Source organism: Mustelus asterias, chromosome 15, assembly GCF_964213995.1.
Source record: "Mustelus asterias chromosome 15, sMusAst1.hap1.1, whole genome shotgun sequence".
Lineage (NCBI taxonomy): Eukaryota > Metazoa > Chordata > Chondrichthyes > Carcharhiniformes > Triakidae > Mustelus > Mustelus asterias.
In genome coordinates, this window is record NC_135815.1 from 72,383,916 (window position 1) to 72,400,003 (window position 16,088).

Consider the following 16,088-nt stretch of genomic DNA (forward strand, 5'->3'; position numbering starts at 1 on the left):
CCTGAGCTATTAGCCCTCTGAGACTGGGCTAAGTTGTCGGGACACGGCCTGGTGTGTCTCCAGAATCCCAGCGAGAGTCCCAGCCAGGGCCAACAGTGTCTCCAACATGCCCCAACACCCATGGCCAAGTCCCGATGTGCCTCCTACCCTCGGCTGTGGGCCGCTGTTTCTCTGCAATGGCCCCTCCAGGCCTGGAGCCTATCACCCATGAGGCCAGAATACTGTGCCAGACTTTTCACTGCGAACACTACCCTTGCAGTGTTGGCCTGGTTAACAGGTTGTGCTGGCACCATCTCCTGTGACAGCACTCTGACTCCTCTAAACAGCTTTGCAGTTGCAGCATGGTTGCTGACAGCCCATCCACAACTCCCCGGGTTTTCTGATAAATCTCCACCAGCTTCGGGACGAACAAACCCTGAAGCCTGGCATCTGGTTTGGGGCCAGCTGAATCCTTGCCTCCAGCAAACTTCTGTGTGCCTGAGCCCTCAGATGTGCCCGACTCCGCCCGATGTGCATCAGCAACTATGATGTGCTCACCAGTAAGTGACCCAGAAGCTTCAATATTAACATGACCCACCGTCATGATAGTCTCTATGTTGTTGGGTTGTGTTGTTGATGCCTGTGCCGATTCACTGGTGCTGTCCTCGGAAGGTTCCTCTGGGTCTCCTTCCGAGATGTTGTCCAAGTTGCCCAGGAGGCTATCTTCAGGAGCAGAAGAGGGGGCGCCGACACCAGAAGGCCTGGTGCATCAGGATCAAGCACAGTAAAAAACAGCACGCATTAGGGGAAGGGAGGGAAAACAGCCCACACAGCATGGCACTTACTTCAAAGAAGACTTAGGAATAAGGTTCAGTTGATGCTCATTTGCATGCTGGACACCAACCTGGCTGCCGGTGACCATTTGAGGCATGTTCCCCCGACCAGCTCCAGGGCACGCTGCTCATACACTGTGAGCACCTGCAACATCGCTGACCAGGTCAGCGAGGGATGGGGAGGCCAGCTATGTCCTGGTCAGCGGGGGATGGGGTGGCCAGGTGATTAGCGATGTCCAGGTTCGTGGGGGATGGGGAGGCCAGCGATGTCTGGGTCAGTGGGGCTTGGGGAGGCCGGCAATGTCCAGGTCAGTGGGGGACAGAGAGGCCAGGAGGCCAGCAATTCCTTTGGCGGGGGGAGAAGGGGGTGAACGGCTAGCAATGTCGGTGCAGGGTTCAGGCCAGCAATGAGGACAGCAATGGCGATGGGGGGAGTGATGAGACCAGTAATGTCTGTGGGGGTTGAGGCCAGCGATTTCAATGCTGGAAGGATTTGTTCAGCGATCCCCCAGAGATGTGCGCATGCGCGGGGTGCCACTCAGCGCATTGATTTCAGCCTCTCTAGCGGGAATAGGCCCCGCCCACATCTTTTCAGGATGATTCACACTAGTGCCTGCTACAGTGCACAGAGTGTGGGAGATTCATTTTGAAACTCCCGCTGATAAAACCAGCGCGATTTACTTCAGTTTTCACGCAATATCGACACTTAGAAATTTTTTGGGAGAATCGCCCCCACGATCTTTTGCACAAACTGGTTTGCCTTTAGCACTTCATCTCTAACTGAGCTGTTTCCTGATGATGGCTGCCTCTCTCTTTCTTGCTGCTGTTTCTTCAACATCTCATCTGTATCTTAACTGTTTCCTGGCTCTTCTGATTATTAATTGTATCAATTGCAAAGAACATCCTTGTCCTTATTCTTTCCTTTCCCTTAGGTGCTGCCTCGAGATGGTTTACAAAATACATGGCAGTTTGACTTTACTTGTACGAAAAAACTATATATTAATTTTAATAGCATCCTATCATTTTGTGACAAAAGTGAGTCTGGGGGATTAATAATCAAAAATGAGATGGTAAATAAATTGAACAGGTGTTTTGCACGGTGGCACAGTGGTTAGCACAGCTACCTCATAGCGTCGGGGACCCAGTTTGGTTTCCAGCCTTGGGTGACTGTGTGAATTTGCACGTTCTCCCCGTGTCTGCGTAGGTTTCCTCCGGGTGCTCCGGTTTTCTCCCACAGTCCAAAAATGTGTAGTTTAGGTGGATTAGCTGTAGTAAATGCATGGGGATGCGGGCCTAGGGTGGAGAGGAAGGTCAGAGTGGGAGGCTGTTTCGGAGAGTCCGTGCAGACTCGATGGGCCAGCTGGTCTCTTTCTGCACTTTAGGGATTCTATGTTTCTATAAGGGACACAAGTAAACCCCCAGAAATAGCTGTGAAATCAGGAAATGGAAGGCACAGAGAAACTCAGGAAAATTGCAATCACCACGGTACATGGTAACCAGTAAGAGGTTTCCTTGCCCATTTTTAAACTGAAGCCATGAGGACAGCACGGTGGCACAGTGGTCAGCACTGCTGCCTCACAGCTCCAGGGACCTGGGCTCGATTCCCGGCTTGGGTCACTGTCTGTGCGGAGTTTGCACATTCTCCCCATGTTTGCATGGGTTTCCTCCGGGTGCTCCGGTTTCCTCCCACAGTCCCAAGATGTGCATTTAGGTTGATTGGCCATGCTAAATTGCCCCTTAGTGTCCCGGGATGCGTAGGTTAGAGGGATTAGCGGGATAAATATGAGAGGTGCTGGGGGATAGGGTGGGATTGTTGTCGGTGCAGACTCGATGGGCCGAATGGCCTCCTTCTGCATTGTAGTGTTTCTATGATTCTATGATTCTACCAGGGAAGTGGTACTGAGCAAATTATTGGAGCTTTGGGCTGGCCAGTTCCCTGATGGACTTCTTCCTAGGATCTTAAAAGAAGTTGCTAGTGAGAAGATTGATGCATTGGTTTTAATTTTCCAAAATTCCTAATTCTAAATTCTAAAACCTTCAGAGATTTGAAACTAGTTAGCTTAACATTTATCATAGGGAAAATGTTAGATACTATTTTTAAAGGCATTATAGTAGAACACTGAGATAAATTCAAGGTAATCATGCAGAGTCAACATTGTTTTGTGAAAGGGAAATCAAATTATTGGAGTTTTTTGAAGAAATAACATGTGCTGTGCATGTAATGTATTTAGGATTTCGAGAAGGCTTTTGACAAGGTGCCATATCAAAGGTTATTGCGTGAAATAAAAGCACATTGCAGGAGGAGGGTAATATATTGGCAGGTTATATTACCTGACAGATAACACCCCCAGACAACACCATTACCATCTCTGGATATGTCCTGTCCCACCGGCAGGACAGACCCAGCAGAGGTGGTGGCACAGTGGTATACAGTCAGGAGGCCATTGCCCTCGGAGTTCTTAACATCGACTCCGGACTCTATAAAGTCTCATGGCTTCAGTTTAAACATGGGCAAGGAAACCTCTTACTGGTTACCATGTACCGTCCTCCTTCGGCTGATGAATCAGTATTCCTCCATGTTGAACAACACTTGGAGGAAGCACTGAGAGTGGCAAAGGCGCAGCACTACTGGGTGGGGGATCTCAATGTCCAAGAGTGGCTCGGCAGCAGCACTACTGATTGAGCTGGTCAGGTCCTAAAGGGTATCACTGCTAGACTGGGTCTGCAGCAGGTGGTGAAGGAACCAACAAGAGGAAGAAACATACTTGACCTCATCCTTACCAATCTGCTGGCTGCAGATGCATCTGTCCTTGACAGTATCAGTAACAGTGACCACCGCACAGTCCTTGTGGAGATGAAGTCCTGCCTTCACACTGAGAATAATCTCCATCATGTTGTGTGGCACTATCACTCTGCTAAATGGGACAGACTTCCATTTTCTTTGAGGAGGTAACAAGGAAGTTAGATAAAGGAGAGCCAGTGGACGTGATTTATTCAGATTTCCAGAAGGCCTTTGGCAAAGTGCAGCATAGGAAACTGATAAATAAGTTAAGTGCCCATGGTGTTGAGGGTAAGTGCCCATGGTGTTGAGGCATGGATAGAGGATTGGTCGACTGGCAGAAGGCAGAGAGTGGGGATAAAGGTGTCTTTCTCAGGATGGCAGCCGGTGACTAGTGGTGTGCCTCAGGGGTCAGTGCTGGGACCACAACTTTTCACAATATACATTAACAATTTGGAGGAAGGAACTGAAGGCACTGTTGCTAAGTTTGCAGATGGTACAAAGATATGTAGAGAGACAGATAGCAGGGGGGCTGCAGAAGGACTTGGACAGGTTAGGAGAGTGGGCAAAGAAGTGGCAGATGGAATACAATGTGGAAAAGTGTGAGGTTATGCACTTTGGAAGGAAGAATGGAGGCAGAGACTATTTTCTAAATGGGAAAATGCTTAGGAAATCAGAAACACAAAGGGACTTGGGAATCATTGTTCAAGATTCTCTTCAGGTTAACATGCAGGTTCAGCCGGCAGTTAGGAAGGCAAATGCAATGTTAGCATTCATGTTGAGAGGGCTAGAATACAAAAGCAGGGATGTACTTTTGAGGCTATAAGGCTCTGGTCAGACTCTATTTGAGTGTTATGAACAGTTTTGGACCCCATATCTAATGAAGGATGTGCTGGCCTTGGAAAGGGTCCATAGAAGGTTCACAAGAATGATCCCTGGAAAGAAAAGCTTGTCGTATGAGGAATTGTTGAGTACTCTGGGTCTGTACTCATTGGAGTTTAGAAGGATGAGGGGGGATCTTATTGAAACTTACAGGATACTGCGAGGCCTGGACAGAGTGGACGTGGAGAGGATGTTTCCACTGGTAGGAAAAACTAGAACCAGAGGACACAACCTCAGGCTAAAGTGACGATCCTTTAAAACAGAGATGAGGAGGAATTTCTTCAGCCAGAGAGTGGTGAATCTGTGGAACTCTTTGCCACAGAAGGCTGTGGAGGCCAGGTCATTGAGTGTCTTTAAGACAGAGATAGGTTCTTGATTAATAAGGGGATCAGGGGTTATGGGGAAAAAGGCAGGAGAATGGGGATGAGAAAAACATCAGCCATGATTGAATGGCAGAGCGGACTCGATGGGCTGAGTGGCCTAATTCTGCTCCTATGTCTTACGGTCTTATGGACTTCGAACCTATTTAGTAACTCAAGACTGGGCATCCATGAGATTCTGTGGGCCATCAACAGCAGCGGAACTGTACTCCAGCACAATCAGCAACCTCAGGTTCTGGCATATCCCCCACTTAACCATTACTATCAAGCCAGGGGATTAACCCTGGTTCAATGGAGAGTGCAGGAGGGCGTGCCAGAAGCAGCACCAGACATACCTAAAATGAGGTGTCAACCTGGTGAAGCTACAACACAGGACTACTTGCATTGTCAAACAGCATAAACAGCAAGTGGCAGACAGAGCTAAGTGATCCCATCACCAACAGATCAGATCTAAGCTCTGCATTCCTTCCACATCTAATCATGAATAGTGGTGGACAATTAAACAACTCCCTGGAAGAGGTGGTTCCACAAATATCCTCATCCCCAATGATGAAGGAGCCCAGCACATCAGTGCAAAAGATAAGGCTGAAGCATTCGCAACATGCTACAGCCAGAAGTGCCGAGTGGATGATCCATCTCGGCCTCCTCCAGTGGTCCCCAGCATATCAGAAGCCTGCCTCCAGCCAATTCGATTCACTCCACGTGATATCAAGAAACGGTTGGAGGCACTGGATACTGCAAAGGCAATGGGCCCTGATAACATTCCAGCAATAGTACTGAAGACTTGTGCTCCAGAACTTGCTGCTCCCCTAGCCAAGCTCTTCCACTACAGTTACAACACTGGCATCTACCCAACAATGTGGAAAATTGCCCAGATATGTCCTGTACACAAAAAGCAGGACAAATCCAACCCAGCCAATTATCACCCAGTCTACTCTCGATCATCAGTAAAGTGATGGAAGGGGTCATCAACAGTGCTATCAAGCAGCACCCGCTCAGCAATAACCTGCTCAGTGGTGCCCAGTTTGGGTTTCGCTAGGGTCACTCAGCTCCTGACCTCATTACAGCCTTGGTTCAAACATGGACGAATGAGCTGAATTCCAGTGGTGAGGTGATTGTGACAGCCCTTGACATCAAGGCCGCATTCGACCGAGTATGGCATCAAGGAGCCCTAGCAAAACTGGAATCAATGGGTATCGGGGGCAAACACTCTGCTGGTTGGAGTCATACCTGGTACATAGGAAGATGGTTGTGGTTGTGGAGGGTCAGTCATCTCAGCTCCTGGACGCCTCTGTAGGAATCCCTCAGGGTAGTGTCCTATACCCAATAATCTTCAACTGCTTCATCAATGACCTTCCCGCTGTCATAAGGTCCACGCCTATTCATGACTGGAAGGAATGCAGAGCTTAGATCTGATCCGTTGGTGAAGGGATCACTTAGCTCTGTCTACCACTTGCTGTTTATGCCATTTGACCTGCAAGGAGCCCTGTTTGGTAGCTTCACCAGGTTAACACCTCATTTTAGGTATGTCTGGCGCTGCTCCTGGCACGCCCTCCTGCACTCTCCATTGAACCAGGGTTAATCCCCTGGCTTGATAGCAATGGTTGAGTGGGGGATATGCTGGAACATGAGGTTGCTGATTGTGCTGGAGTACAGTTCCACTGCTGTTGATGGCCCACAGTATCTCATGGATGCCCAATCTTGAGTTACTAAATGGGTTCGAAGTCCATAAGACCATAAGACATAGGAGTGGGGATGTTCGCCAATGATTGCACAATATTCAGCACCATTCGTGACTCTTCAGATACTGAAGCAGTCCATCTTCAAATGCAACAAGATCTGGACAATATCCAGGCTTGAGCTGACAAGTGGCAAGTAACAATTACAGGGGGTTGGAGTTTAAGAGCCGTGGGGTTATGCTGCAACTGTACAGGACCTTGGTGAGACCACATTTGGAATATTGTGTGCAGTTCTGGTCACCTCACTATAAGAAGGATGTGGAAGCGCTGGAAAGAGTGCAGAGGAGATTTACCAGGATGCTGCCTGGTTTGGAGGGTAGGTCTTATGAGGAAAGGTTGAGGGAGCTAGGGCTTTTCTCTCTGGAGCGGAGGAGGCTGAGGGGAGACTTAATAGAGGTTTATAAAATGATGAAGGGGATAGATAGAGTGAACGTTCAAAGACTATTTCCTCGGGTGGATGGAGCTATTACAAGGGGGCATAACTATAGGGTTCATGGTGGGAGATATGGGAAGGATATCAGAGGTAGGTTCTTTACGCAGAGAGTGGTTGGGGTGTGGAATGGACTGCCTGCAGTGATAGTGGAGTCAGACACTTTAGGAACATTTAAGCGGTTATTGGATATGCACATGGAGCACACCAGGATGATAGGGTGTGAGATAGCTTGATCTTGGTTTCAGATAAAGCTCGGCACAACATCGTGGGCCGAAGGGCCTGTTCTGTGCTGTACTGTTCTATGTTCTATGTTAATCGCGTCACACAAATGCCAGGCAATGACCATCACCAATAAGAGACAAAAGCAAATTACTGCAGATGCTGGAATCTGAAACCAAGAGAGAAAATGCTGGAAAATCTCAGCAGGTCTGGCAGCATCTGTAAGGAGAGAAAAGAGCTGACATAGAAAATGGGAGATATTTATACTGCAAGGGGAGAGAGTGATAGATGAGTCATAGCCACAGAAACCAGGGAAACTAGCTAATAGCTGTCCACAGAGAGAATAAAGGGTGTGAATGGCCAAATGGCAGAGAAGCTAAAATGAAGATGTTGGGGGTTGGGGGGAGTGGGGGGGGGGGGGGGGGGGGGAGAATGGATGGGATAAAGGTAAGATTTAGAAAAGGAGAAGCAAAGGGGGAGAAAAGGCAAGGGAAGGGGCATAAAGTAGGGGGAAAGAGTGGGGGGGGGGGGGAGAAAAATGAAGAAAGACAATGAAGAAATAAAAGGTAGAGAACAGTAAAAAATTAAAAAATGAAAACAAAGGGGTCGAGGTCGGGTAGAGCTAATCATCTGAAGCCGTTCAATTCGATGTCAAGACCGGAAGGCTATAAAGTGCCTGGCCAGAAGATGAGATGCTGTTCCTCCAGTTTGCATTGAGCTTCACTGGAACATTGCAGCAAGCCAAAGACAGACTTATGGGCATGGGAGCAGGATCGTGTGTTAAAATGGTAAGCTACCGGAAGGTCAGGGTCCTGATTGCGCACAATTCCGAAGGTGCGCAAACGATCATCCAGTCTACGCTTGGTTTCTCCAATATAGAGGAGACCACATTGGGAGTAGCAAATGCAATACGCCAAATTGAAAGAGATGCAAGTGAAACACTGTTTAACCTGGAATTAATGTTTTGGACCTTGGATGGTGAGCATAGAAAGGGTAAAGAGACAGGTGTATGCGATTGCATGGGAAGGTGCCATGAGTGACGGGAGAGGTGTTGGATATAGTGGAGGAGTGGACTAGGTTATCCCGGAGGGAACAGTCTCTGCGGAATGCTGACAGTGGGAGTGAAGGGAAGATGTGTTTGGTGGTGGTATCACACTGGAGTTGGCGAAAATGGATTATGCTTTGCATGCGGAGGCTGGTGGGGTGAAATGTGAGAACAAGGGGGACTCTATCCTTGTTCTGGGAGGGAGGGGAGGGGGTGAGGGTCGTGGCACGGGAGATGGACCACACACTGTTGAGGGCCCTGTCGACAACTGTAAATGGGAATCCACGGTTGAGGAAAAAGGAGCACATATTAGAAGCACCACTTTGGAAGGTGGCATCATTGGAACAAATGCGATGGAGGCGAAGGAGCTGAGAGAAGGGATGGAGTCCTTGCAGGATGTAGGGTGTGAAGAGCTGTAGTCCAGATAGCTGTGAGAGTGAGAGGGCTTGTAATGGATATTGATAGATAGTCTATTACCGGAAATGGAGACAGAAAGGTCAAGGAAGGGAAGGGAAGTGTCTGAGATGGACCAAGTGAAGGCGATGGAGGGGTGGAAACTGGAAGCGAAGTTAATGAATTTTGCGAGGTCTGGACAAGAGCATGAAGCGGCACCAAAATAGTCATCGATGTACCGGTAAAGGAGTTGTGGGAGGGGACCTGGGTAGACTTGGAATAAGAAATGTTCCATATACCCCAGAAAAAGACAAGCGTAGCTAGGACCCATACGGGTACCCATTGCTACTCCTTTGATTTGGAGAAAGTGGGATGAGTTAAAGGAGAAGTTGTTGAGAGATAGAATGAGTTCAGCCAGGCAAAGGAGAGTGATGGTGGATGGGAATTGTTCAGGCCTCTTTTCAAGAAAGATGCAAAGAGCTCTCAGGCCGTCCTGGTGTGGGATGGAGGTGTAGAGAAATTGCACATCCATGGTGAATAGGAGGCGGTTAGGACCTGCAAACTGGAAACTGTCAATATGACGCAGGGCATCAGAGGAATCCCGGATGTAGGTGGGGAGGGAATGGACCAGGGGAGTGAGGATGGAGTTAAGGTAAGAGGAACTAAGTTCAGTGGGACAGGAGCATGCTGACACAATGGGCCTACCAGGACAGTCCTTTTTGTGGATTTTGGGAAGTAGGTAGAAACGGGCTGTCCGGTGTTGAGAGACTATGAGGTTGGAAGCTGTGGGGGGAGACATCCAGAGGAAATGAGGAGACCAATAAGAGACACGCTAACCACTGCCCCATGACATTCAGTGGTGTTACCATCACTGAATCCCCCACTGTCAACATCCTTGGGGTTACCATTGACCAGAAATTCAACTGGACTCACCACATATACACAGTGGCTACAAGAGCAGGTCAGAAGCTAGGAATATTGCACCAAGTTACTCACCTCCTGACTCCCCAAAGGCTACCCACCATCTACAAGGCACAAGTCAGGAGTGAGATGGAATACTTCCCACTTGCCTGGACTGGTGCAGCTCCAACAACACTCAAGAAGCTTGACACCATCCAGGCCAAAGCAGCCCACTTGATTGGCACCACATCTACAAACATCCACTCCCTCCAACACCGATGCTCAGTAGCAGCAGTGTGTACTATCCACAAGATGCACTGCAGCAACTCACCAAAGATCCTTAGACAGCACCTTCCAAACCCACGACCACGCATCTATAAGGACAAGGGCAGCAGATAGATGGGAACACCACCACCTGCAAGTTCCCCTCCAAGCAACTCACCATCCGGACTTGGAAATATATCGTGGTTCCTTTGCAGTCGCTGGGTCAAAATCCCGGAAATCCCTCCCCAACGGCATTGTGGGTCAACCCACAGCACATAGACTGCAGTGACCACTTTCTCCAGGGCAACTAGGGATGGGCAATAAATGCTGGCCAACCAGTGACGCCCATGTCCAACGAATGAATTAAAAAAAAAGAAAAAAAAAGCATGTTATCTAAATGGCGAGAAATTACAGAATTCTGAAATGTAGAACAATCTGGGAGTTCTAGAGCATGAATTGCAAAAGGTTAGTATGCATCTCCAGCAAGTAATTAGAAAGTTAATAGAGCGTTATAATTTATTGCAAGGAGAATTGAATACAAAGGTAGGGAGGTTATGATTCAGTTATTCGGGGCATTGATGAGACCACATCTGGAGTACTGTGTACACTATTAGTTTCAAAGGATGAAAATCCATCAGAAACACTTCAGAGAACGTTTACTAGATTAATATCTGGAATGGGCAGGTTGTCTCATGAGGAAAGGTTGAACTTGAGGAAAGGCTAGGCTTGTACGCTGGAGTTTAAAAGAGTAAGAGGTGACTTGATTGAAACATATAAGTTGTTGTGGGGTCTTGACAGGGTGAATGTGAAAAGGATGTTTCCTCTTACAGGAGAATCTAGAACTATGGGTCATGGTTTAAAAATAAGGGGTTGTCCATTTAAGACAGAAATGAGAATGTTTTTCTCTCAGAGTGTCATGGTTCATTGAAACTCTTTTCCTCAAGGGTGATAGAAGCAGAGGGCAGAATTTTACGGCACCAACAGATATTGTTGCAGGTGGGATGGGAAAATGTGGAGAGCCAAAGTCAATGGCTCTCCACATTTTTCTGTCCCGCCCTTGACAACGGCTGCAGATGGCGGGATCGGGAAATCCTGGTCAGAGTCTTTGACTATATTTACAGCCAAAGTAGATGGATTCTTGATAAGCTAGGAGGTGAAAGGATTATCGGGAGTAGGCAGGAATTTGGAGTTGAGGTTATCATCAGATCAGCCATTACCTAACTGAAGCAGGCTCAAAGGGCTGTGTGGCCTACTCCTTCTCCTAATTCATATGTTCATATGAGTTTGCTTTGTCCTGATGGTACTGAGCTTCCTGAGTATTATGGAATTGCATCCAGGGAACTACAGAGTATTCCATTACACTCCTGACTTGTGTCTTGTAGATGGTGGACAGGGTTTGGTGACTCAGCAGATTTGTTACTTGCCACAGAATTCCCAGACTCTCTGATAGCTACAGAATTTAACTGGCTGGTCCAGTTAGATTTCTCGTCAATGGAAACCCCCAGGAGGTTGATGAAGGGAGATTCAGGAATGGCAGTGCTGTTGAATGTCAGGGTACCATAGAACCTCTATAGTACAGAAGAAGACCATTCCGCCCATTGCGTCTACACCAACTCTCCATAAGAACATCATACCCAGGCCCACATCCCCATGCATTTTACCATGGTTAATCCACCTAACTTGCACATGGCTATTCACCTAACCTGCACATCATTGGACTGTGGGAGGAAACCCACGTAGACACAGGGAGAACTTACAAACTCCACACAGACAGTCACCCAAGGCCGCATGGTTAGATTCTTTTTCTTTCTCGTTACAGATGGTTGTTGCCTGGCACTTGCTTGACACGAATGATACTTACTACTTGTTAGCCCAAGCTTGTCAACCAAGGAGCCATGCCTATCGCAAAGGAAGATGGTTGGAGGTTAATCATCTCAGCTCCAAGACATCATCGCATGAGTTCCTCAGGTCAGTGTCCTAGGCCCAATCATAGAATCATAGAGTCCCACAATGCAGAAGGAGGCCATTTGGCCCATCGAATCTGCACCGACAACTATCCCACCTAGTCCCCATCCCCATATATTTACTCACTAATCTCCCTCACACTAAGGGACAATTTAGCATGGCCATCTTCAGGTGCTTCATCAATGACCTTCCTTCCATCATAAGGTCAGAAGTAGGAATGTTCGCAGATGACGGCACAATGTTCATCACTATTTACTACTCCTCAGATACGGAAGTCCATGTTCAAATATAGTAAGATCTGGACAATATCCAAGCTTGGGTGACAAGTGGCAAGTAACATTTGTGCCACATAAGTGCCAGGCAATCAAACCATCACCCCCTGACATTCAATGGCATTACCATTGCTGAATCCTCGACTATCAACAACTTGAGGGTTACCATTGACCAGAAACTGACCTGGACTCGCCATATAAATACTGAGGCTACAAGAGCAGATCAAAGGCTAGGAATCCTGTGGTGAGTAACTCACCTCCTGACTTCCCAAAGACTATCCACCATCTACAAGGCACAAGTCAGGAGTGTGATGGAATACTCTCCCTTGCCTGGATGAGTGCAGCTCCAACAACATTCAAGAAGCTTGACACATCCAGGACAAAGCAGCTCACTTGATTGCTACCTCCTCCACAAACATTCATTCCCTCCACCACCAATGAACAATGGCAGCAGGTTCCTTTGACAGCACCTTCCAAACCCACAATCACTACCATCTAGAAGGGCAAGGGCAGCAGATACCTGGGAAAACCACGACCTGGAGGTTCCCCTCCAAGTCACTCACCATCCAGATTTAGAAATATATTGCCATTTCTTCATTGTCACTGGGTCAAATTCCTAGGATTCCCTCCCTAATAGCACTGTGGGTGTACCTACACCTCAGGGACTGTAGCAGTTCAAGAAGGCACCTCACCATCACCTACCTTCTCAAGGGAAATTAAGAATGGACAATAAATGCTGGCCTAGCCAGCAATGCCCACATCCCATAAATTAATAAAAAAGAATTTAAGCTTGTTGTCCAGGTCTTGCTGCATACGGACACAGACTGCTTCAGTATCTGAGCAAGTATTTGGTAGCATAGACATAGAGAACACGTTTCCACCTGTATGGGCTCCAACTTACTAGGAACTAATAATAGGCCATAAATTGTTAGCGTTAGTCACTAACAAATCCAATAGGGAGATCAGGAGAAACATTTTTTATCCAAGTGGTTTGAACGTGGAGCATGCTACCACAAGGAATAGGTGAGACAGGCAACAGATACATTTAAAATGAAGTAGTACCGGAGCCAGAAAGGAATCGAAGGATGTGATGATAGGTTGAGATGGGAAGAAACAAATGGAGTATAATCCCCAACATAGGTTGGACAAAATGACCTGTTTCTGCACTGTAGATTCTGTGTAGCTTTATGTAATACATAATCAGAAGCATGGATCATCTCGGTTTCCTGCGCATGCTTATTAGTGTTACTATCTGTTCATTGTTCTCTGGACATTCTTCATCTCTGACTGACTAGGCCTGTTGCTGCTAGCCTTCACCTCCTTATCTTCTTTTGATATTTATTACAGAGAACCTTCTTCTCCATTCACACTCCCCTCCAGGCTTCTAGACATGTTGGCGCTGGTCTAGCAATTAAAATTCCACACTTCATCTAACCACTGGTCATTGTATATCTCTGTGCCCAGAGACTGACCTAATCCTGTTTATCCTTTACTAATACTACAACTTAATCCTTTACATAACTCCAGCTATTCACCCTGGTTTACTAATTTTTACATTAACTACCTCGATGTGCACACAGAGTGAGATTGACAGGTGAGAAATCATGTTCACTGTTTTTAGTAGAATTGCCAAATCAGGTCACACAGTTTACATGTATACAACAGAATCCAAAAATACAGCCATTTATCCTGTCAGAAACACTGCCAGCTCTCGAAACTTCTTGTTCAACATGCCCCATTTTCTACATTCACACCCCTTTATTGAATATTAACGTAGGCAAGAGAAAATATGAAAAAGGAAGTAGAAAGAGGGAAAAGAAATAACACATTTCTAGAAAAGCAAAATACTGTGGTGCTGAAAATCTGAAATAAAAACAGAAGCTGGATAAACTCAGCAGCTCTGGCAGCATCTGTGGAGAGAGAAACACATTTAACATTTGAAGTCCACCTGACCCTTCTACAGCACTCAGATGAAGGGTCTGTAGAAGCGTCAGGTAGACTTCAAATGTTAAATGTGTTTCACTCTCCACAGATGTTGCCAGAGCTGCTGAGTTTATCCAGCATTTTCTATAACACATTCCTATGCTTTACCTATGCAGAGGTGTCTCAGAATGTTTTATGGGGTGATGGGAAAGGAATAGACGTAAAACAAGGGGCAAAAGCAAAATGTAGGGTGAATTAAAGCAAGACTAAAGCACTGGTTCTTTAGCAGGCCTTTAGAAGCTGATGGGGAGGTGGTAAGGATCTTTTACAGATACCAAAGACCAAACCTTCACCTTGCATACATTTGCTGTTCTAAAGTACATATTACCTTCCATTGAAACCAATTTACTGCTCCTCAGTCCATCTGTTTAATTCCTGCAACTGGCATTTCAGTCTCCCTCACACTGGTTATACCATCACATATCTTGCCAGCATCAATGAATTTTATAAGTGTACTCAATGCACTTGCTTCATATCGCCCATTATAAACAGAAAAGGTCCCAGAACAGACAGAGGAAACATACTAATGACTGCTGCCCACAGAGCCATTTCCACCATCTGCTTCCTATTTCCATGTGAATATGATCTCAGCTAGCCATTAACTCTATGAGCCTTAATGTCTTTTTACAAGCTTCATATAAACAGCTCCCTAATGCTTTTGTGTTTTTTATTTGTGTTCAAGTTGTGGACAGTGCTGGCAAGACTGTATTCATGAGCTCTCCTTGAACTACTACAGTCCTTTCAGTGACAACGTTTATTCTTCTGTTTGGCAGTAACTGCTTTGCAACTAACGGAGCAGCTTGAAAGATCTCTTTAGAAGGCATCTACGTTGTGAAACTGGGCAACGTAGCATTGGTTGTACAGGTACTAGGAGGTTTTTTTTGTTGACTGTGCCGTGTTTCTGGTGACTTTTGGCGCAGCCAGCATGGTGCTCCATGCTGTGAAGGGTGGTAGCAATGCTGGTATGCCATGGCTGATTTCCCCACCACTTAGAGTATCAATAGAAAAGTCCCACCCATAGTTGCAGTGCTTCTGAGTCAGCAATGTGCCGAACAAATAGAGCATATGATGCAAAGTGGGGAAGCTCTGTAAAGTTACAGCAGTACAGGGGCTCACTACAGAAAGCCCTACTCACTCAGGGTTTTCAGATAGCATTTCTCATACATCCATCTCAGCCAGAAGCAGTGCCTGTGATACCTCAGATTCAACAAGAAGGTGATCACAGAATTGTGCCACCTTCTTCAAGAGGACCTGCAGTCTCATGGCAGGCAAGAACAGCACTGCCAGTGATTGTAAAGGTCACAGTCATAGTAAACTTCTATTTATGTTGCCAAGCTTGTTGGGTCTGCTGCGTTCTTCACAACCTTCAGGAGGAAGCCATTGCTGCCAGATATCCAGAGGCCATCTTAGAAGGGGAAGGAGAATAGGAGGTAGGGTGGATGCATCTGGGACTCCTCCACTCTGCAAGAGCTGTCCGAAAGTACCTGCTCAGACTTTCATTCCCTTTAAAGTTCATGTGGTACCAGCATCTGAACTCATAATTGCAAGTGTCAAATCAAGTAACAGTGCTTTCACATCTAAATCTCTTGTGCTGTTGTTCTCTCCATTATTGTTAACAGTCTACCATTAGATAAATTTCTCCAGAACGAAAGCTGCAAGTTCTATACTCCATTACTCTTTGATTCAATGGGTAATGGACCACATGACACACCAATACTCTCTATATGGCACTGTAGATGGAGAGGCTCTGTGTCATACCTTTCATGCTTTCAAGCAGCTGAGCTATTTTATAAAGTTAAGTGAACTCATGGAAAGCAGAAAAAGTGATAAGGTTGAACACTGAATGTTTGATAACTGGTTGGAACAGCTAGATAAATTATACCCCACTGGGATACTCAATGAGAAAACAGCTGATTAAATGCTTCAGCAATAAAAGAGGCAGATGCATTTCTCAAAAGAGCAACTTTGCGATTATTGTAAAAAAAAACAATGGGTGGAATTTTCCCATTCCGCCCGCTACGA

At 46.5% G+C, this 16,088-nt stretch overlaps 1 protein-coding gene across 1 annotated transcript in view; it reads right to left on the reverse strand.

Moving 5' to 3' along the window:
• Positions 1 to 247: 247 nt before the first annotated feature.
• Positions 248 to 16,088, reverse strand: part of LOC144504735 (uncharacterized) — a 117,131-nt gene continuing 101,290 nt past the window's right edge. Inside the window, exon 4 of the mRNA XM_078230479.1 lies at positions 248 to 702. Coding sequence (XP_078086605.1) covers positions 248 to 702 — 455 coding nt within the window. The remainder of the gene's footprint in view (positions 703 to 16,088) is intronic.